The sequence below is a fragment of the Archocentrus centrarchus genome, chromosome 19 (assembly GCF_007364275.1).
Source record: "Archocentrus centrarchus isolate MPI-CPG fArcCen1 chromosome 19, fArcCen1, whole genome shotgun sequence".
Taxonomy (NCBI): domain Eukaryota; kingdom Metazoa; phylum Chordata; class Actinopteri; order Cichliformes; family Cichlidae; genus Archocentrus; species Archocentrus centrarchus.
In genome coordinates this window covers 12,787,712-12,811,191 of record NC_044364.1, presented here as the reverse complement: position 1 = coordinate 12,811,191, position 23,480 = coordinate 12,787,712, and the positions used below count along the sequence as shown (strand labels likewise).

At 41.2% G+C, this 23,480-nt stretch overlaps 2 protein-coding genes across 4 annotated transcripts; both read left to right on the top strand.

The window, feature by feature from the left end:
- Positions 1–8: 8 nt before the first annotated feature.
- Positions 9–17,955, top strand: LOC115798162 (ATP-citrate synthase-like). Of its 3 annotated transcripts, XM_030754905.1 has the most exons (30): positions 9–145; positions 2,623–2,804; positions 2,909–3,031; positions 4,077–4,139; positions 6,669–6,859; positions 7,499–7,578; positions 7,733–7,863; positions 8,027–8,145; positions 8,353–8,489; positions 8,786–8,847; positions 9,238–9,355; positions 9,904–10,058; positions 10,273–10,366; positions 10,584–10,640; positions 11,164–11,193; positions 12,273–12,414; positions 12,876–13,044; positions 13,141–13,245; positions 13,400–13,596; positions 13,707–13,788; positions 13,882–13,992; positions 14,091–14,218; positions 14,308–14,401; positions 14,564–14,718; positions 14,831–14,981; positions 15,234–15,377; positions 15,537–15,650; positions 15,983–16,065; positions 16,423–16,499; positions 16,583–17,955. In XM_030754905.1, the coding sequence occupies exons 2-30, from the start codon at positions 2,646–2,648 to the stop codon at positions 16,675–16,677; spliced, it is 3,366 nt and encodes a 1,121-aa protein (XP_030610765.1). In that variant the 5' UTR covers positions 9–145; positions 2,623–2,645; the 3' UTR covers positions 16,678–17,955. The 3 variants fall into 3 exon arrangements, with proteins under 3 accessions (XP_030610765.1, XP_030610766.1, XP_030610764.1); XM_030754904.1 differs by lacking the exon at positions 10,584–10,640 and having other exon boundaries at positions 16–145; XM_030754906.1 differs by lacking the exons at positions 10,584–10,640; positions 11,164–11,193.
- A 1,469-nt stretch (positions 17,956–19,424) lies between these two features.
- Positions 19,425–22,920, top strand: LOC115798692 (kelch-like protein 11). Its single transcript, XM_030755636.1, has 2 exons — positions 19,425–19,975; positions 21,233–22,920. The coding sequence occupies exons 1-2, from the start codon at positions 19,425–19,427 to the stop codon at positions 22,815–22,817; spliced, it is 2,136 nt and encodes a 711-aa protein (XP_030611496.1). The 3' UTR covers positions 22,818–22,920.
- Positions 22,921–23,480: the final 560 nt, after the last annotated feature.

Sequence of the window (23,480 nt, the reverse complement as noted above, 5' to 3'; positions counted from 1 at the left end):
GGCAGATTATGGTTCGACAGGAGCGGAGTGAGGTGGCAGGGACTGGCAGTAGTTGACTCCGGTGCAAGAAGAGCTGGCTGTTTAGCTGTGTCATTTTTTTGGCCTGGACGCGATCCTTCAAGAAGTTGTGATTATCACCGACAAGGTAACAGCTTTCACTCAGTTACTTTGCACTCTAGCGTCAGTCAGCTTTTCTCTGTAGCCCCTTAACTGGTTACACTGTGCACAGTGAGAGGCTACAGCAGTTAGCCGGTCTTCGGGGTAGCCGACATGAGATGATGTGAGGGCTGTCTGCCAGAACTGCACCCAAGTGTTAGCTTGGCAGAAAAAGAACAAATATGTTCTTAATTTACATTGTTTTTCCTAATTTTTAGACTTGAAAACAGCGTGTTTGAAGTGATGTACTTTACTTTTTCAGTGATTAAACGCAAGCTAACGTGTCCTTGCATCACCCGCAAACAGCAACCTGCTTTATTCTTCATCGCGAAGGGTTTTCTGCTGCATTTATTTCTCCTCTCCCGGAACCTGTTCCCCTATTTACCCACAGCGAGATAGATAAAGTTGTTGTCAGACTTGCCTGGCTGGGTGGTTCGGGAGTGGGTGTGGTGGCTGGTACAGGAGCTTCATTCATGGAAGAAGTGATGCTAACCCGTGAGTTGATCTGACAGCAGCTGCGTCTGAAGCAGCACACAACCCCCTTTGGTTGCCCCTGTAACAGCTGCCATCAAGTCCAGCTTCTTCATCTCGCAAGCCTGAACAGTGCAACTAATTACACGGCAAGATAGGTTCATATAATAGACTGGACCCGGGGATTATGTCCGGCTAAATACTGGGCATCTGTGTCTAAAATCATCATGATGGGATAGCCCACTGTGTTAAATCTCAGTTACATTTCTTTATTTTATGTCTCTGTGTTAAAGTGCTGCCTCTGATTATGTTTTCAGAAGCTGAAATAAAACCATAAAATGCTATCAGTAACACGGATGCAGAGGAGATAAGATCCATGTATTCAAGGCTCATTGCTTATCTTTGCATGCTTGGTGGTTTGCACAGTAAATGTACAATTTCGTGCTTCTTAATGCATTTTTCTTAAGCCGCCATACTATCTTCCATCCCATTATATTGAAGCGTTAGGCAATGGGCCAAAAGCACAATGACCTAAATATTCATGACTGTGTATATTTGTGTTGAGGCAGAGTTTGCTGAGCAGGTTCAGCAACTTCCTGGGATGTTTAAATTGGGAATGACAGGGCCATCGGTGCAGGCTGTTGTGTCAATCCATCATCCCTTTCTGTGAAATACACACAGAAGTTAGACTGCCAGCTTGCTTGCTATTTGTTTATATACTGAGATTTCTAATAACTTAGTTGTCATGCTTATAAAATAAAAATAATGGAAAAAATCCTGTCCATTACACGCCCGCAAAACAGAGAGTAATGGTGAATTGTAAAAGAAGCTTGTGACAGCAAAGTGGCACACGTGTTATGTAACTCCAGCTATTGACCAGTTATTAAAATTTTTGCTGGCCATTCTGTGAAAGAAATTTTTATCTTTACTGACACTTTAGCTGACGAATAAGTCTTGTTCTGGTGTGGTCACGTGTTCACTCATCATGGGCATGAATGTCATGGTAATTTGGGGCTTTTAATGATTTCTTTGAACAGTTCTTTTTCCAGGGTGGAATGAATGTACAGCATGCATCTTTTTAATGACTTTCAAAAACAAGAATTGGGTGCACAGGTTTGAATTTATTTTGGATTACCTCAAGCGCACATAGGGTCAAAAGCATGCATACAGTATAAATACATACATGCAGTATACAGTTCAAAGAAATTATTAAAAGTATTAAAACTATTACCATGACATTCATGGCCCTGAAGAGTGGATGTAAACTTATGATCATAACTGTACGTTGTGTGTTGGACAAAGGTGGGCTTATTGAATAAACTGGAGTTAGCTGTGATGTGTGATCCTCCAGTTTTGACTACAAACATTTATAAAAACAAGCACAAATAGTTGAGGATTTAATCGCTGTGCTGCTTTCTTTTTATTACAATGTCTAGAGTATTAAAGTTTTAGTGATGACTAATAATAATAATGCTGAAGAGGTACAACAGAGTGATCACACTGATCAGTCAAATAAAAGTACCGTAAAAGTCAGCTGTAATTGTGTTTAATGCATGCTTTTTCCAGTGGCTAGATTTATCTTTAAATATAAATAATTATTTTAAATAAATGGGAGCCTTTTACACACACTACTAGGAAAATGAGCAGAGAGAAACTTTGAGTTGTGAAATTCAAGGTTTTTTGTTTGTGTGTTTTAGCATTCTTAAAGGACACTGGTTTATGTCGTTTTTCGGATAAGCTTGTTTTAGTTCTGATTTGTCTGTAACCAGTTTGTAAGGTTGTTCAGATCTTCACCAGTTGAGTGATAATCCAGCATAGCATCACCCCAACAAATACATTTATCTTAGTATCTAGTTTTGCATTTTTACAGTGACCCACATTATCAGTGTTGCTGATATCATCCAAGTATGAGTCAAAATACATCTGTGCATTGTTTTTATATTTCACTTTACCTGGAAATGGATTAAAAAGGAAGTTTTCTTCCTTCTTCAAAAGGTCCTGTGCTATCCAGCGCTGCCATGTCGGCGAAAGCCATCTCCGAGCAGACAGGGAAAGAGCTGTTGTACAAGAATATCTGCACCTCAGCGGCCGTGCAGAACCGTTTCCGCTATGCTAGTGTAACAGCTGAGACTGACTGGGACCGCCTCATACAGGACCATCCATGGCTGCTGACGGAGGTAAGACTGCTGCTCAACAAGCCTGTCTCAATTTTTGTGTTTTCCCCAGCTGGCTCTGCTTTTGTTCAAATCTGTCGTGTTTCTTCTGCTTGCTCATCCAAAAGAGGCTGGTGGTGAAGCCAGATCAGTTGATCAAGCGACGCGGGAAGCTCGGCCTAGTGGGCATCAACGTGGACCTGCAGGGTGTCAAGGAGTGGCTCAAAGAACACTTAATGAAGGAGACCACTGTGAGTTAATTTTATTCTCTCTTAGTGAGCATGTAGACCACAACTCATTACTGCCTTTTAAGGCAATAAAATATATTTCAGACAATCCACATGTTGCAATAGTTAAACCAAAGTGAATCACATCACATAATTCTCTGAGGAGGAATTTCATTCAAATGCAGTGACTGTTGCCAAGTAGAAATGACAGATATGCATGTTTAAAAAGTCAATAACCATAACCAGAAACATGTGCGAGGATGAACTTGATTGGCTAACACAGTGATGCCATTGAGCAAAAGTTGGATTAAACATTTTTGTGGGATGACAGGGCTTTTTTTTTTTTTTTTTTTTTTTTTTTTTTCCCCCCCCCCTTCCTTTTCCTTTTCCTGCTCTGTGTGCCTAAATAAACATGTAGTAATGTCACTCTGAACCTGGCTTTACTGGTTGCTTATCTGTCTTAACATCCAGACAAAGAACAGCCAGAACTAGCAAGTCTGCATCTGAATCACCATTCAAAGAAATAATCCTAACAGAAGCTATAGTATTGATAGTATATTTGGTCTCTAAAAACCACAAAGAAGACTAATGTTGGTATGAGAATCAATCTGTATCATTGAGCTAGAGTGACTAGCACATGGTCCTTGCGCTTCATCATAATAAGTGAAGATAAGCCAGCCATGGTGGTAAAATCATGAGTGTCACTTTGTTTTTCCTGTGCACAAAGAGACTGTCCACTCCATTAGTCACAACATATGGATCTGTTATGCTGTCCAGTGCCAAAGACCAGAGGCTTGTATTTAGATCGGCTCGGGTCGGGGGTGCGATTTGTCCTGGTTCAGCATACGTACAGACATGACAGACGTGCCACGCTTCCAGCACATAGAGAATTTTACTCCAGCAGCACTATTGCTGGTTGGTTTTGTGTCCTTCTGTGTATCTTGCTCTTAAAAAAATATTTGAATATGATCTAAGTCCATTTAAATTGTCATACCTCAGGTTTAATTTTCACTTGACTATGCAATACATGTAGTCTTCCTGGCAGTGACCAAGTGTTTCTCTTGAACAGGTGGGAAAGGCGAAGGGTGTGCTGAAGAACTTCCTCATTGAGCCATTTGTCGCCCACACACAGGTAATGGATGCCAGCTGCACATCCTGAGCTTTATTTATTTTTAAAGCTTTTGATTTGCTTGTTGTGCATTGCTTTGTAGCTGACAGTTGGTGACTAGAAGTCATCCCATTCTCTGGTTGCAGCTAACACTCACCGTTGGTCGCTCACCTCAAAGTTTAGACCAGTTTAACTTGACCTGCCCAGTTTGCTTCACCGGTGGTTATTTCTCCTGTTGTAACTTGAAATCATTGACTTTCTAATGATCTCCACATCGCTACTAGTAACTTTGTGTGGGTTTCACAACCCTGCAGGGCAGACAGACATCCTGCCTGTATTTGGATAAATGTTTTAGCTTGATTAAGCTTTGGTGTCATCCTGGATTTTCTGTTCTTCAAAACGGGTTGTCACAGAAATACAGTTGTGGTCAAAAGTTAATATAGACTCATCGTGAGCATGAATGTTGTGGTAATTTGGGGGGTTTTAATGATTTCTTTGAACTGTATTTTTTTCCAGGGTGAATTGATTGTACATCATACATCTTTTAATGACTTTCAGAAACAACAGTTGGGCGCACAATTTTTTGAATTTATTTTGGATTTTCTCACACAGGGTCAAAAGTATATATAAGGGCTCAAATATATTCATCCACTCTCTTAAATCTTATAATAACTGGTGCTGGAGGTCCTAAAATGTCTTTTAACTGAGCAAGGCCAAAGTCTCCTATCAAGGAAACTGGTTGGGATGTGTAGGAACTACCCAGAAACCACCAAGCCTCAAGCCTGGGAACTACTGGAACACCAGCATCACTGTCCAAAGCTGTCAAGCGTGGTGGTGGTAGCATAATTCTCTGGGGCTGTTTTGCTGCCAGTGGTACTGGAACATTGCATAAAGTGGATGCAGTTATGAAGGGCTTCCTCAAATTCTTCAACTTCACCTTAAATCAACAGCTAGACTGCTGAAACTTGGACACAATTTGGACACAATGATCCCAAATACACATCAAAACTGGGTTTGGAATGGATAAAGCAGGCTAGCATGAAGCTTCTGGAATGGCCCTGACTTCATCACTGTTGAAAATCTGTGGACTATGCTTAAAAGCCAGGTCTTTGCCAGGAAATCAATTAAAATCTACCAATTCTGCCAAGAAGAGTGGTCGCAAATTCACCCAGAAACTTGTTGACGACTATCAAAAGTGCTTGGTTGTGGTTCAGTTTGCTGAGGGACATTTAAACAACTATTAGTGTATGTATATATTTGATTCTCTATGTATACTTTTGACCCCATGTGGTTTAGAAAAAATTGAAATTAAATTTAAAATTGTGCACCCAATTCATGTTTTTTTTGTTTGTTTGTTTGTTTGTTTGTTTGTTTGTTATTTAAATAAGTCATTAAAGATGTATGCAGTGCAATCATTCCATCCTGGAAAAGGAACAGTTCAAAGAAATCATTAGAAGCCAAAAATTACCGTGACTTCATGCCCATGATGAGTGGATGTAAACTCATGACCACAACTGTGTATACATAAAGTCAAAACTAACTGCAAGTAGTCTGAATGTAGACACTGATTAACACTTAAACAGCATATGTTCAGGAAATCCACCCAGCAGTGGTTGCTTCATTTTTATGAGGAGTTGGTTTGTTGTGTTTTTAGTTTAGAATATTGCACAATGGTTGATCTCTTACTGTCCCATGACTCATTTCTTTAGTAGAGGTAGTGTTAAGCTTCTATCAGTTCAATTCACATGTAACTTATTAGCACACTGTATTACAAGCCAAACCACAAAGATATCGCACCACAAGGCCTCTGATATGAGACAAATAGCTGGAGTGTCAAATGAGCTTACTTTACTTGAAATGAAGTACACTGCTGTGTCATGCCAGGCTCTGATAGAGGAGTCATCCCTTTGGATCAGTCTACAAAATATCTGATGAGCTGAAGATGTTGGATAGGCCGGTCTTAATAATTAAATTACTTTGTGGCCTATTAAGGAATGGGTTAGTAGGAAAAGCCAACATACCAGTTTGAAGAGTATTTTTAGATTTGTTTTTCCTGAGTGTCCTTGGTGTGCGGACACTTTCTAAATATTTAGGAATAAATAATAAAACCATAAATACGATGAGACCTTTAGCACAGCAGAAAGTCAAAGTCTGTGGCTAGGTAACAGCAAAAAAAAAAAAAAAAAGCAACCAAATCAAACACTGCATGGTTTACAAGAATTAGGCTATTTCCCATTTGTGTCCAGCTATTCTCATCAAATCCTCTCAGAAGAGCTAAACGCAGTGGAATAGCTTAACCAGGATCAGCAGGTCCTGGTTTAGCCATTACATCTAGGACCTTTTAATCGAGAACAGGCCCCAGATTGTGTGTTTTTGTTTGTAGGTCAGTGTACATTTGATTAGTTTGGTTCCTTCATATTTTCTCACAGGGAACTGAATGTTGAAACCACTTGTCAGCCTTAAGTAAATATTACACGCCGTTTCCAAACAAAATCAGTAAAGTCATGTTTGCGTGTCCTTGCATTTGGCTGAACCCCCTGTTTACTCACTCAGGAGGAAGAGTTTTATGTGTGTATCTATGCCACTCGTGAGGGCGACCATGTGCTTTTCCACCACGAGGGAGGAGTGGAGGTGGGCGATGTGGACTCCAAGGCCCTGAGACTGATGGTTGCAGTGGACGACAAGCTCACTGAGGACCAAGTCAAAGAGCAGCTGCTTACACAAGTTCCAGATGACAAGAAAGAGTATGGACATGTCTTCTTTTTTTTTTTTAGATCTTAAATTGGCTTTAATATGACTTAAATATTATATTAAAATATAAAGCAAATGGATCGGACAGTGTGTGATGTTTTTGAAGAATCCAAGTCATTTTGTCCTTAAAACTTAATTAGTCATCTAATTTTGTATCTCTTAGTTCACATTTATGTTTCTTTCCATGATCTTCCTTGCGATTGGCAACACTTCCAATACATTTTAGAGAGAGATTTTGAGAAGAGCTGTGATTGTGATTAGCCAGATGTTTGTAGAATATGATACAGGAATAACTAATAGTGTGTAGAATCACAGTATATTTGCTGTGGCATCGTTGTCATTTGTTCTAATTCCTGCCAATGAACCAAAGAGACTCATTTAGTGCACCTATTGTTCCTTGCTGTTTTGACCTTGACTGATGTTTACTTTTTTTTTTTTTCCTTCTCCAGGTATCCTTAACAGTGTACTAAGAAAATACTGATATGTCTCTTAAACAGTACAGACTAACAAGAAACATGAAAGATACACTCAGTATTCAGCATGATAGTTTAGCAATCGTTTACTCTCATTTTGTTCTTTTTAGTAAGACACTTGCTGATTCAATCTATGATTTTGTTTTTCCCTCTTCATAGTGTCCTGGCCAGTTTTATAGTTGGCCTCGTCAATTTGTTTGAGGATCTCTACTTTACCTACCTTGAAATCAACCCCCTTGGTAAACCTGTTATTATTTTATTGCACTCAGCTCATTATGAATTGCAAAAAGAAAACTGCTGCTATGATGAAAAATTTAAATAACTGCCACGCTCTGTTGCTTGTTCATTAGTGGAAAATATACAAATTGATAAATAATTTTTGCCTTTTCACAGTCGTCACTCAAGATGGAGTATACGTCCTTGACATGGCAGCAAAGATTGATGCCACAGCGGATTATATCTGCAAGGCTAAATGGGGGGACCTGGAGTTTCCTCCACCCTTTGGCAGAGAAGCGTACCCCGAGGTAATATTAGTAATGTTAGTACTTTTAGAATGGTAGTTGAACTTAGGTTTACTGTGAGTGTCAGTAATGAAAAATGGTCTTAAATATCTGTCATTTCTCCATCCTTAGATTTCTTTACTGGCCACACTTTGGTATTCACCACTGTTTTCTTTGTCACTTGTAGGAGGCCTACATTGCCGATCTGGATGCAAAGAGTGGTGCCAGTCTTAAGCTGACCTTGCTGAACCCTCGAGGCAGGATCTGGACAATGGTGGCTGGAGGAGGTGCTTCTGTTGTCTACAGGTAATCATTACCTTCAGCATAAATTTGAATTCTGTGCCACTTTGTCTTTTATAGCTTGAAATTTCAAAGCTTGTTAGACTGAAATGGCAGCCCCTGATTCACAGAGTTTTGTTTTCCAAGAAACACCAGCTTGCCATTCCTGTTGCTAGCTTAACACTTTTTAAGGTTAATTACGACTGAAAGAAACACGTCTTCCCTCTTCTTCAGCGACACCATCTGTGACCTGGGTGGTGTGGATGAGCTTGCTAATTATGGCGAGTACTCGGGCGCACCCAGTGAACAGCAGACTTATGACTACGCAAAAACCATCCTGTCTCTCATGACACGTGAAAAACATCCTCTAGGTGGGTGCAGCCTGGGCTTGATTACATTAGAGCTTATTTTCCTAAACGGGGGCAGGGTGTGGGGGGGTTAAGACTCAGTGAGGTAAACTCAACATTTGTTACATCTGTTTTTTGCTTTAAGTTCAGAAATGCCCGTTGGATCCTTCCTCTGCTGTGTGAGCTGATTCTGCTCCTTTAGTGTGACACAAGGCTACACTGTTCACTGTGTGGGGAGTTGCCAGCCATATATGTGTGTGTGTTATGCGGTTGTTGAATTTCGGTCATGAGCATTTCCAACATGTTTCCTTATCCTACAGGGAAAGTGTTGATCATCGGAGGAAGCATTGCAAACTTCACCAATGTAGCGGCCACATTCAAGGTGAAACTCTTGATTTATCTGGAAATCTTTTGCAGAGTAAACTGTTAGCTTGGAAAAAATAATGAAGATTTAAAGAGAAAACACAACTTATACGCTGTTTACTTTTTCAGAGCTTTAAAAATGAATCTATTTTTTTAATGTTCTTAATTAGAGCTCAGTGTAATGTTTCATATTAAAAAAAATAAAATAAAAAAAAACATTTAACCCATAACTACTCTTACCTGCCTTTCATGTCACCTCAGATTACTTTGAAATTTGAAGGCAGGTCAGAGCAAGGAGCCATGCTAAGGTTTTAAATGATCTCAAGAAAACCACACTGGCAGTTCACCACTTTAACTGCTTGATATACTTTTTGTGCATCACATATCTGACCTTCCTGTCCCTCCCCAGGGCATTGTCAGGGCCATTAAAGATTATCAAGGCCCCCTGAAGGAGCACGAGGTCACCATTTTTGTTCGACGTGGTGGGCCTAACTACCAAGAGGGGCTCAGGGTGATGGGGGAAGTAGGTGAGTAAGACTAGACTAAGGATTAGAGGAGCCTAACTCATGAAATAAGTGACTTAAAATGTAACTGTAGTATATACTGTGGTAGTTTCACTTGTTGTGATGAGTTCAATTCAATTTTATTTATATAGTGCCAAATCACAACAGTCACCTCAAGGCACTTTATATTTTAAGATAAAGACCCTACCTCCGGCAGAAACAGGCTCAGGGAGGGGCAGTCATCTGCCACGACCGGTTGGGGCTGAGGGGAGGAAGACAGGAAAAGAGATGTGCTGTGGAAGAGAGCCAGAGATTAACAATAATGATTAAATGCAGAGAGGGGTATAAACAGAGTAAAAGAGGTGAATGGAAAAAAAAAACGCTCAGTACGTCATAGGGACCCCTCAGCAGCCTAGGCCTATTACAGTGTAACTAAGGGATGGTTCAGGGTCACCTGATCCAGCCCTAACTATAAGCTTTATCATAAAGGAAAGTTTTAAGCCTAATCTAAGCCAATCCTAAGCTAAGTTCAGTCCTTGGATGTATTCTAAGGTGTGTTTTCTTCTCTGTAGGGAAGACCACAGGTATACCTATTCACGTATTTGGAACCGAGACCCATATGACTGCCATTGTCGGGATGGCACTGGGCCACCGGCCAATTCCTAACCAGCCCCCGATGGACGCCCATACAGCCAACTTTCTCCTTAATGCCAGCAGCAGTGCAATGGTATAGTTCACTAACTTGTTGGGTCAGTATAGGATTGTGTGTTGGTCAATACCCTCTCTTAAACAAATTAATGTCACTTGGCCGTTTTTTTTTTTTTTTTGTTTGTTTGTTTGTTTGTTTGATTGATTTATTTATTTAATATTGCAAACAAATTCGTATGCATGCTCTTTGGAAACTTCTGTTAGCCTGTAAATGTTTCTCTTTTCTGTACCAGACTCCAGCTACAACAAGGACGGCTTCATTCTCCGAGCCCAAGTCACCTAACGAAACCTGCCCAGCCAAAAAGTCTAAAGCAGGTCTTCTAACAGGTAATGAACACACAGGCACTCAGCCTGAGCTGCTTATTGGCAAGATTCCATATTTACTCATGCACTTTTGCTTTTTTTTATTTTTCTCATCCTGGCTTCTCCCTCCCTCTGGAAATGCTGTCACCAATGTTCTGCATTTATCTTCCAATTTCTGCTTTCCTCCTTTTCTTGTTTTGCACAACCTCACCTTCACCCTTTTCATGCTTGTTTCTCTAAGACTCTCTCCATTCTATACTGTGGCCTCTGAAGAATGTGGTCACAGGCGATTGGAAAGGTAAGCGATAGGTGTGCCATGGTCTCACTGTGCTCGGCTTCCTACAAATTCAACATTGTTCACACTTCTAATCTTGGGATATCTGAAGGATGCATCTTACATTCTTCTGCAATATGTTTGTGTATTTTTTTTAATATAAATAAACAGTGTTTGTATATGAATTGTTCATCACCTCTAAATTAAGCATATTGTTGTTTTTTTTCTAATTCTAAGACCCAAAAAGATCTTTTGAAAAGATGTCTCCTCTTCACAGTGGATTGTTCTGTAGGAGTAGTGTTGGTAATTGTGTTAGATGTCAAAAGCGCAGCAGCAGCCGTGCAAACATGAGATTTTGATTACCTAACTAAACTTTTCCTCTGCTGTGCTTCTTATGCAGTGTTTTCACAGTGATGATACATGGTTGCTAAAATGCTTTGAAGTGTGTTGCGTGAAACATACAGCAAAGTCGGACTCATTCTTGTTCTCTTCTTTTGTTTGTGCTCGTTTTGCTACATTTCGTATTTCCATCCTGTGGATGTCACAGAAGCTCAAGCCTCTTCAGGCTGCAGCGGAGGTATGGAAGGGTGTGAAAAACCTGTTTTCCTGCCCTCTCCGTCCTTTGTCCCTCTGCTTCCCCTCTGACATTTATCTGCTGTATCTCTTTCTGCTTTACATTTTTATGGCTTACTCATTGACATTGCCACATAATCATTTTTTTTAAAACTTGTAGGAAAACCTGAAGGAAAAAGTGCTGTGAACTATAGTGGTTAGTACAAATTCCTCAGTCCAAAACACATGATGAGTTCCTATTAAAGCATTGCTCCTTAATGGGGTTAAAGAGGAAGCAACATTTCTGGGCAGCTGATAGAAGTAATGACAGGAGGCAGAGAGGAAGAGAGACTTGGGAGGACTGGAAAAAAATTGGGATAAACAGCAAAAGCTTTAAAGCGCATGCACTAACATGATTGCTTTTAAGAAATAAAACTTGTGTTGCAGAGGAGTGCAATTTCTATGCATCATAACTTTTTTTTTTTCTTTATACTCTTAATTTCTCAGGTGTCTGGACTTTTAATTGTAATGTAGTCATTCCAACACTAGCAGATTCTTGTCATCACTCAAGGATCTGTCATGCAGTTTGCATTGTATTTCCAAGTGGGGAATATGCCTCTGAGAGCACTGTGCAAACTCAGACTTTCAAACCAACTATAGAAAAACGTCTTTTGTCAAACAGTTTTCAGTGGACGTATACTGCCAATGATGAAGGAAGAGTTTTATTTGAAACGCAGTGAAGTTGCTGGTTGTCTTATCAGCCACACACGTGGTTTCCAGAACAGTTATCCCAGTCTCACATGCTTTTCATACCTCACTGTAAAATGTCAAATTTTTAATAGCGTGACACAGCAGATTCATGTTTGCAACACTGTGACTTGGAGAAGGTTGGACAAACTCAAGGATGTACAACCTGTGCGGGGTGGTATTTCTCTTGTCTCTGTGTCCTCAGTGAGTGCTGTCTTTACTCTGCTGCTTACATTTCCATTCCTGCTGTTTTTCTGAGTCAGAATTCCCTCTTCATCTGTGAGTGCTTTTAGTTCAGTTTCCCCTACTGACTTGTCTCGGTCTCTCTCGCTTTGCCCACCCCCACCCCTCCCTCAGCTAAAGCAACCACGCTCTTCAGAAAAAACACCAAGACCATTGTCTGGGGCATGCAGACCCGTGCTGTGCAAGGCATGCTGGACTTTGACTACGTGTGCTCTCGGGAGGAACCCTCTGTGGCAGCCATGGTCTACCCCTTCACGTAGGTTGCTTCTTCCCATGTTTTCCTCAAATGAATTAAATTAGAAGAAACTCTGACTGTAAAATGCTGCTGAACAAATTGTCCTAAATAGTTAACTGCACAAATCACATGATTTAACTCAAACATTGTTTTTTTTCGCCACTTTGGAGGATGTTGTAGTGAAAACAGAGTTGTCTGTTAGCACTGATGTCTGCTCTGTTTTGTTCAAATGGGAAGAAACTCTTGATTGTGGTCCTGTCTGAAATAAAGAGTGTGCTGAACTCGATCAAATGTTGTTTTCAATAGGAAACCACAATCCCAAATTATTATAAACTTGGACTTTTATTTGACAGGATTTTAGGAATGGTCAGGAATTCATTTTGCAATTGCAAAGTGTTCTTTAGCTGTATTGAATGGATAGATCATAGTTTTGGCTGTATTAAAGTTCTTTAGCCTTGTTTCATATTGTGCACATTTCCCAGTGGGGATCACAAGCAGAAGTTCTACTGGGGCCACAAAGAGATCCTGCTTCCAGTCTATAAGAACATGGCCGATGCCATGAAGAAGCACCCTGAGGTGGACGTCCTGATCAGCTTTGCTTCGCTGCGTTCTGCCTTTGACAGCACAGTGGAGGCCATGCAGTACCCACAGGTATAAAGATGTGCTGCACAGTATATTTAGATATTTCTCCTTCAGTTTTTTCTAAACAGAAATCTGAATGTTTTATTTATTTACTTGCGTTTTCAGATTCACACTATCGCCATCATAGCCGAGGGAATCCCTGAAGCTCTGACCAGGAAGATGATCAAGATGGCTGACGAGAAAGGTGTCACCATCATTGGACCTGCCACGGTACATCATCCCACTGAATATATGTTTAAAAAATTACACTGGTGATTAACAGTGCCGTTGACTGCAGTGTAGTGTGGTAATTAATAGTCTAGATAAAAAGTTACACCTTTATAGGTATACATGGTGTAATTCAATACCTATTCTTGCCACATAGGTTGGTGGCATCAAGCCGGGCTGTTTTAAGATTGGTAACACAGGTGGCATGCTGGACAACATCCTGGCTTCCAAACTTTACCGTCCTGGAAGTGTGGCATACGTGTCGCGCTCTGGGGGCATGTCCAATGAGCTGAACAACATCATCTCGCGCGCTACAGATGGTGTCTATGAAGGGGTGGCCATCGGAGGAGACAGGTACAAAATCTTTAGTTGCTGATCATTTACTTAAAAGAAAAATGTCGAATTGAAAATGCTTCACAAAAACAGATTCCTTATCAGTCTCTGTGTTATGGGTCTGTGTTCAGATATCCAGGCTCGACCTTCATGGACCACGTCTTACGTTATCAGGACACTCCTGGAATTAAGATGATTGTGGTACTGGGAGAGGTGGGAATAATTCCAGAAATGCTTCCAATTTAGTCTGTGCTACTTGTACCTGATGATTTCTGTTTTTAATCTCTGTTTTACTTTGACACACAGATTGGAGGAACAGAGGAGTACAAGATCTGCCAGGGCATCGGGGAAGGCAGGATAACGAAACCTGTGGTCTGCTGGTGCATTGGAACCTGTGCCACCATGTTTGCCTCAGAGGTCTGTTGGCCGAGTAGAAATCCTGGTTTTGGATTTGATTGCTCTTCTTGCCTAGTGGTTCCAGATTTTAAGTAACATGTTTATACTGCCATCTTCAGGTTCAGTTTGGCCATGCAGGAGCCTGTGCCAACCAGGCTTCAGAGACGGCAGTGGCCAAGAACCAGGCTCTGAGGGATGCTGGCGCTTACGTACCAAAGAGCTTCGATGAGCTGGGCAATGTCATCAAGTGAGAAATACTTTTCACGAACCTTTCCCAAAGTCTGGCACTGACTTGTTTTTTGGGTTGTTCACTGTTATGGTGTGTATGTGAAACAGGACTGTGTATGATGAACTAGTGGCCAATGGTACCATTGTTCCTGCTGAGGAGGTTCCTCCCCCAACAGTACCTATGGATTATTCCTGGGCCAGGGTAAGAATTTTACAGTACTCCCTAGTAAACTTACAGCTAATGGAGAATAAATGTGAATGTTGTATAGCAATAAATATTTGTTTTTATTATAATTGTACAGTAGAAGCCAACAGATGCTGCATATATTGGTGGTTATTTGTGGAATTTTTGGACTTTTTCCAGGAGTTGGGCCTGATTCGTAAGCCAGCCTCATTCATGACAAGCATCTGTGATGAACGAGGCCAGGAGCTCATCTATGCTGGCATGTCCATCACTGAGGTCTTCAGAGAAGAAATTGGCATAGGAGGAGTGCTGGGATTGCTTTGGTTCCAGCGCAGGTCCGTATGATGACTTCAAATACTGTTAACCAGTATTTAGGACTATAGGATCAATACCAGAGAGAAAATGTTGGTAACTTGGCTTTTTTTTTTCTTCTTCTTCTGTATTTAGGTTACCACGATACGCCTGCCAGTTCATTGAAATGTGCCTGATGGTGACTGCCGATCATGGGCCTGCAGTCTCTGGTGCTCACAACACAATTGTCTGTGCTCGTGCAGGCAAAGACCTCGTCTCAAGCCTCACGTCTGGCCTGCTCACCATCGTCAGTACTGCTCACATGTTGATCAGTTTGGTTCTTAACTGACTGGACACAGTGTATCATTGACTTAAATCTTTCTTTGTTTGTTTTTTGCCCACTAGATTTCAGTTAGGTCCAGCACCTTTTATTGATTATCCCCAACTCTTCCTTGCCTTTTATGAGCCTCTCACTGCACAGTAGATTTATTTTTTTTTTCCTTTTTTAAATTGGCCAGAAAGTTTATGTATTGAAACATGATTTATTCATATAATCCAGGGGGACCGTTTCGGAGGTGCTCTGGATGCAGCTGCAAAGCAGTTCAGCAAGGCATTTGACAGCGGCATGCTCCCCATGGAGTTTGTCAACAAGATGAAGAAGGATGGCAAGCTGATCATGGGTATTGGCCACAGGGTCAAATCAGTAAGTGACTGAACTTTTTACAATAAACAACACACTATAAATGATGCCCTTTTTTTTTTTTTTTTTTTAAACAGATGACTCTTGCTTCTGAGTTAATCTGAGGTTGATTAAGATGGATATAAAAACCATTGTCATAAATGCCGTTTGGTTTGGTTTCAGATCAACAACCCAGATATGAGGGTGCAGATTCTGAAGGACTTTGTAAAGCAGCATTTCCCTTCCACCCAGCTTCTCGACTACGCCCTCGATGTGGAAAAGATCACCACCTCCAAGGTACTTCAGCCAGAGTGAAACTTTCTTCAAGCAGCTTCTGTGTGCAAGCACAACATTTAAAAAGAAAAAAAAAAATCAAATGGTAACAGAAAACCACTATACATAAATAAATAAGACCTAAAAGCATATTCCATAAACAAGGCCAAGCACTGAAGGCATGTTTATATGAGCATTCAGGTATGGTTTTACTGTAAAATAACAGCCTGGTAAAAATTTTGAATAGAGGTTTCTTTGTCTTTTTTTTTTTTTTTTTTTTTTAATTTAACACAACACGCATACAATTATTTTGTTTTTAAATATGCAACCATTTATATTTAAATTGTATCCTCCAGAAACCCAACCTGATCCTAAATGTAGATGGCTTAATTGGTGTTGCCTTTGTGGACCTGCTTAGGACTTGTGGAGGCTTCACACGGTAAGAATCCGACCTCACCGTGAGGCGTTACTTCAGCTGATCTAGTGAATTTCTGATGTGACACCTCGATGATAAATGATTTATACCATCCTCTAAGGTGGTATTTAGCAAAAGAGTTAAGAATACCATTAAATATTATTAGTGTCAATATTGCTACTGAGTATCAACAGGAACAGATACAACAATAAACACTTTCATCAGCTTATAGCTACATTGTTTATATTTAACCAGATGTATTTTTGACAGCTGGGTTTTGGAAAATTCAGATGCCTGAGATGCATTGTTTGTGGTGTTGCTGTGTGTTGAGGGGAACACTGTCCAGTATTGTTTCTCATATGAATGTTGAACTGTTTCCAGAGATGAGGCTGATGAGTTTGTGGAGATCGGTGCACTAAATGGGATCTTTGTCCTCGGCCGAAGTATGGGCTTCATTGGTGAGTCCTGTTCAAATGGAGCCATGACATACTCGGTGAAAACCTTTAAAACAGATCCTCTAACCTGTGACTGTTTTTGTTAGGCCATTACCTGGACCAGAAGAGGCTGAAACAGGGTCTATACCGTCACCCATGGGATGACATCTCCTATGTGCTTCCTGAACATATGTCCATGTAATTCCCTTATCACAGAATGGAAGTGACTTCTATATGATAATGTCAAGTGGCATTACACATCTCATGTAACTTAATATCTCCTCTCTAGTTATGACAGCAGCTGCCGTGGGGAAAACTGGGTGGGGTGACTCTGGAAAGTGGAAAGTCCTGTCTGTCTGAGGGATCTGGGTAGAAGTTTTCAATCTAGTTTTTATGGAGGAAAAAGGGGGAAGTATATTTCTAGGCTTAGTTTTTGAGAAATAATTTAAAGTCTGAGATGTTTAGGTTTTAACAAAGGGCCACACCAATGCAAATTCAAGCAACTGCAGGAGCACAAAATCACTTGGTACACAGAGTAAAAAAATTGAGAGATGGTTATGTATGGTGAGTACAGGAACAAGATTCAAGCTTAATTTCAGTCCTAAATCCTGCATTTCATAGTCTGGATAGTAACCTCTATTAATGGCTCCTAAGCTTTACAATAATGTCTCTTTTCTTTTTAAATACTAATTAATCTGCCTGGATTAGACCACAGGAAAGGGTGCTTAAATGTGCTTTCTGGCTTTCCGAGTACAGCATCTTGGTTTAAACACTATTAAACACATTTTTAAACTTGTTCACCATGATTCACTCCTACTAAAAACAATATGTCATCACAACAGTAAACCAAAGTTATTTTAGGGAATTTATTGTTTTTGTTTATTTAATTTTTAAAAAAATTGTGTTTCGATGTTATGACGCAGATGTTACAAATATCATGAAAAGGATGCATCACCATGAGAAATGAGATGAAGTAAACATGGGTTTGGTGTCACTGTACAGTTGCCTTTCAAGGAACAACCATGTTTACAGCCCTGGTTGTAGACGAGCAGTTGAAGTTCATCAGCTACTGCTAATTACCCCCCCCCCCCCCCCCCTTTTTTTAACTGATTGTTGGTATTCTGATTAACTGTAGAAAAGAGGAACCTGTAGAAGCATCGATAGGAGCAAACAAATGCTTCATGAATGAGCCCTGTGAGTCTGCAAAGCATCTTTTGGAGAGGGACCATGAAAGCAGTTTGCGTTACTTTGAATATTTACAGCATATAATGTGGACGTTCTCTAGAGAAATTGTCCAACTTTCAATGAAGACTTGATACAAACTTAAAACACTTTGTAACAGCCCACTGTAATGCCTGCTGTGCTTGATCTGTTTTTATTTAAATGTGAAAAAAGCTTTTGTTTTTTGGGAGGGGGTTTGTTTTTGTTTTTTTTGTAATATGCTGTCATATAGTAGTAAAATAAAGAACTTATTGTTTTACTTCTCTTTTGTCATCTTTAATGTACAGATATGTATATGAACATGATGAACCTGCAAGTTTACTTTAGTGTTGAAGAGAAAATCTTAAAACATTCCAGCCTGAAAGAACTGGCTCCATAATTCTGCATCTCATCAGAGGGCTGCTGCTCAGAATTTCTAAAAATTATAATGGTGTATCTGTGACATGGACAATAATTGCATTTGTATAAATGAGTAGAAACTAAACAGCTGTTTAGTGCTATTTAAAACTTTGTTTCTTGTTGCCATTGTTTGTATTGAAAACATAAGCATATAGGGAATGAGATACGGGTTCTAAATATCACACCACTTTGGATTTCTGACCTCTTCAAGGTCAAATAAGACATTTTATGAAAGTTTGATCTTATCTTTAAAACTATGCTTCAAATTCCCCAGTCTTTGTTTGTATTGGCAACATTTAGGAAATCATACTGGTATATGGGGATTTTAAATATCACATTGTAGTTTGATCTCACTTTTACATTTCACACCTGTCTTTCATTCAAGTTAAATCTTTAAAGTATTGTAAAGAGAATGAGCTGCCCAGTTAGAAATATACTGTAGTACAACACTATATATACACTTGGCGGAGGCCAAGTCAAAGTAAATTCACAGCTGATTGATGATTTGTGTTCCTATTATTCATCCCTTGGTCACTGCAAGGCATCATGGCCTTCAGAAAGGTGAGCAGCTCAAAGCACCTTGCTTCACAGTTGTGATGAGATTTTTGTGTGCAGTGCGTGTGGGGCTTTATTTTATTGTATTTTTTTTTTTTTTTTTTAGGGAGAAGCAACCGCAAAATCCCGTTTTCAATCTCATCTTTGACTCCAAACAGGTTTTGGAGTGCAGAGTTTCCTGATTGACAAAAACGCGAGAAGCAGACTACAAATTTTGTGTTATTAGTTTAATTAGATATTTTTGCCTTTGTGACTTGGATCAATTGAAGAAAGAAAAAAAAACACTTTTTCCTCCTTGAAATAGGACGACCTATTTTGTTTATTGTGCACACAGACGCTTTTGTTTTCGTTGTTGCACAAACTGAAACACACGTTTATCAATGTATTGTCGATGTACAGCATAAACGCTATCAGGATTTATGACTTGTTTAAAGCGTTACATAGTTACGAAGCTGATGTTACCTCATCACAAGATGCCAAACTGCACATCACCGGCAGACGGTTCGCAGTCGCAACACGCATGCGCCCAACAGTATATTCCCTAAACAAAGGTAAACTTATCTAAAATATAAAAACGCTTCGATGCGTTATAACGCTATAAAAATATATACACGTAACACACTGGATTATCTGCGTCAGAGATGCGTATATCTTAGCTTGGATCTAAGAACCTCTCACTGACATCCAGCAAAAATCATCGCACCTTTGGAATATTCTTGAAGACGGAAGTGAGCGCTCCTGTTTTCTCATCGAGCCTCTGAACGCAGCGCATGCATGTCAGTCTCCAGATGCTTGTTTACATGTGTTGTGTACACCTGTGAGTTATTTCCGAAGATAGTTCGGAGCTGGCATTTGCCTCTGAGTTTCACCCCGTGCGGTATGGCAGCGGCAGCGGAGGATCCGGAGGACTGCGTCCGCAGCAACGGAGGCGCGGCGCAGGGAGCGCTAACAGGTGACGGCGAACCTGAGGAGGCCGAGGAGTTCACCTGTTCGGCCTACTGCTCGGAGCTTTCCCGACGGCAGAACGAGCAGAGGAAAGCGGGGCTGTTCTGCGACGTGACTCTAGTCTTCTGCTCGGGAGCGGTGCCCGGGGTTCAGACCTTGTCCGCACACCGCTCGGTTTTATCCGCGGCGTCGCAGTACTTCATGCTGCTGCTGTCGGGACAGTTTTCAGAGTCCCGGTCCGGGCGAGTGGAGCTAAAGGAATGGAGCTCGGGCACAAGACCCGACCCAGAGACTGTGGAGAGTGTCATACAGTTCATGTACACAGGAGAAGTGAGGGTGACCACCGCCAATGTGCATGAAGTGTTGGAACTTGCTGACAGGTGATTAACTTTCGTAATTACAGGTGAATCCTTAGACACGGAAGTGTGTAAGTCACGCCAGGTGGTGACTTTGTATGTTGTCATCACAAGAATTAGTCAGTAAAGTACATTTGAGTTAATAGGCTCCAACCATCACCACTTCCGACCAAAAATTAAAACAAAATAAAATAATAATAAAAAACTTGTTTTCAGAATAGTTGCCAAATCAAATTATGCTTCATTAAAAGGAGCTAGAGAAGCTAAAACCCCACTCATCTCCGTATAGTACGTAGATGTGGCCCACACAAGCACCTTTTGTAGTGTATTTTGGCCTTTGGGTGTGGACATGACAATTATCAGGGCTTGTGTGTGTTCAGAAGATGCATGGTTGATAGCTCCTATGTTGCTGGACTTGTAAGGGTGTGACAACCTGCATGGTTACACCTTTGCTATTATTATTTATACTTGGATATGATAGCTAGATAACAAAAAAAATGAGATTTTTAAATTTCAGAGTACAAAAATCATGAGTGAAAAAGAAACGTTGGTTTAATTTAATTCAGCTGTTTCAGTTTCAATGCCCTGATGTTGTTTATGGTGGTTTCTTGGCACTCTGTTATGGCTTACTGGATGGCTCAATAGAACAGAGTATTATGGTATTGATTTCACCCTGTGAGTCTGTCTCAATAAGGCTGTTTGAGCAGATTTTCATATTGCTGTCTAAGAACAACTGTTCAAGATGCATTCACAAAACTGCACACTCAGCCTGCATTTGAAGATGGGTGTGGTTTAATCCAAGAGTACTGAGTAATGGACTGGTACTTATATAACACCTTCCTACTCAGTAGTACTGTTGAGCATTCCAAGTGTTTCTACCGCAAGTCTCATTCACCCAGTCGCACACACATCCATACAGCACTTTTCACGTGGCTGCATCCAGAGCAACTCAGGGTTCAGTATCTTGCCCAAGGATGCTGGAGGTGCCTGGGCCCAAACCTCCAACCTTCTGATTGGTAGATATCCAGCCACTTGTTGTCAGAAGTGGGATTTGAGCCCACACCTCCAGAGGAGCCTGCGACCTGATCGCTTGGCCATCCTGATCCACAACAGAGCTGTCCCCCCTCGCCCAGTTTTACCCCATTCCAGATTTTATTACTTGTCATTACAAAAGCTTTTGACTTTCACAATAAGCCATAATAAACAGAGTCTGTGTTTTTTACTTAATATGGCAAAGAAATGTAAAATTTTTAGAGTAACTTTGATATCTCACTCTATCAGGTTTCTGCTGGGGCAGTTGAAGACCTTCTGTGGAGAGTTCTTGATGAGGAAGTTGAGCATGTCCAACTGTGTAGCCGTACACAGCCTTGCACACATGTACACACTGACCCAGCTTGCTCAGAGAGCCGCGGAGACAATCAGAAGAAACTTCCACAAAGTCATCCACAACGAGGAATTCTACACACTGCCTTTTCACTTGGTGCGAGACTGGCTGTGCGACACAGAAATCACCGTGGAGTCTGAACAGGAGTTGTTTGAGGCCATCGTGAAATGGGTCCACCAAAACCCAGAGGAGCGAGAGAAGCATTTTGAGGAGCTGTTCAGGCTTTTAAGGCTGCCACAGATTGCTCCTACTTTCTTGACACGTGTAGTGAGAAAGGAGCCATTAGTGGCAAACAGTGCAGCTTGTCAGGAGCTGGTGTCCAGTGCTCTTGAGGTCCATGCCGTTCGCCACGAGAGCCCCAAGACGGATGATTCAGAGCTCGGCGACTCCTACATGGTGGCGATCCAGCCTCGATTTGGTCAGAACATGGATGTGATCATGGTAGTGGGTGGTGTTTCAGAAGGTGGAGATTATTTGAGTGAGTGCGTGGGCTACTTTGTTGCTGAGGACCGCTGGGTCAACTTGCCTCACATTCACAACCACCTCGACGGACATGCCATTGCAGTCACTGAAAGTCATGTTTATGTGGCAGGCTCCATGGAGCCCGGCTTCGCTAAGATGGTGGAGCGCTACAATCCCAACATCAACAGCTGGGAGTCGGTCTGCAGCCTGACCACCCGCAAGCACTCCTTTGGCCTCACGTGCGTCAAAGACATACTGTACATCATCGGCGGTCACGGCAACTTCAGTCCAGGCTTCAAAGATGTCTCTGTTTATGAACCCGAGCAGGACGCGTGGCTCAATCTGGAGCCAGCGCCAAAGATCCTACGAGATGTAAAAACACTGAGCGTGGAGGATCGCTATGTGTATGTGATGGCGAGGACCCCTGTAGACATAGACAGCGATGATGGACTAAGCACAGTGACCACCTGCTACGATACAGAAAGCCGCAAGTGGCAGGAAGTGGACTCATTACCAGTGATTGATACCTACTGTAGTTTTCAGATGGCTGTTGCATCCACCAACTTCTATCACACAGCATCCTGTTGCCCCAAGAACTACACAGTAACGCATGAGGCCGCTCAGCAGAAAATAAGCAGAAACATCTCAGAGGACATCCTCGACAGCCTCCCTTCAGAGGTCCTCAGCTTGGAGGGTGCTGCTATTTGCCACCTGGGTGAAGACATCTTCATCATTGGCGGGTGGAGGAACAGCAACCACGTGGACAAGCAGTACCGCAAGGAGGCCTACCGTTACTGTGCCAAGAGGAAGCGCTGGATGCTGCTGCCGCCCTTGCCTCAGCCACGGTGTCGCGCAGCGGCCTGCCACATTCGTGTCCCCTACCACTATCTCTATGGGTCCCAGCGTTACCCCATCCCCCACAACCTGGCTCGCCAGCGAGATCGCATGCAGCAAATGCAGCAGCTCCATCGGCGCACCCTCAACCTGCGGAGACAAATGCAGTCTCAGATTGAATGTTAAGAATCAGATATTCTGCTTTAAGTCATTAGCACTTCATCTGCTGCTAATTGCCTTGTTGTTATCTCCTAGCCTTTTTTTTTTTTTTAGAATTATTTTTGCCTTAATCGAGGTGAAATGTCTGCACCGCTTTACCTGAAGCTGGTTTGCAGTGAAGGAAGCTTATGCTGAAGAATTATGAGTCCAATCATTTTTGGCCTTACTTTTTTTTTTTTTTTTAGCTCATGCCTTAATTTTTATTGCGCCAGCAAATAAGACTGACTGCTGTTGGTTTCTTTACTAAACAAATTACAGCTTAGCGTTTTAAAATGTGGCCTTTGTTAGGATCTTAGATAAATGATGTCAATGTTTGCTGTGTGTGCAGGATAGAAAAAAACCACTGACCGTTATCACCAACACTGTTCTGAGAAAACTTAGTGTCAGGTTGCATACTTGGCAAAGTAAACGATGTCTGCATTTATTGTGATGTATGTTAGAAGAAAATGCCAAAAGATCAGTGCAGTGATTATAAAACTACTTCACAGCTGCTTTAACTGTTTACTTTCTGTTGATGTCATTGAGGTTTTTTGTACAGTATGCATTGGAATAGTGATGATCGTGTACTCTGTGCCTAAATAGACAATCACAATTTTGTAGCAAGGACTAATTGTTGACAAAAGCACATGC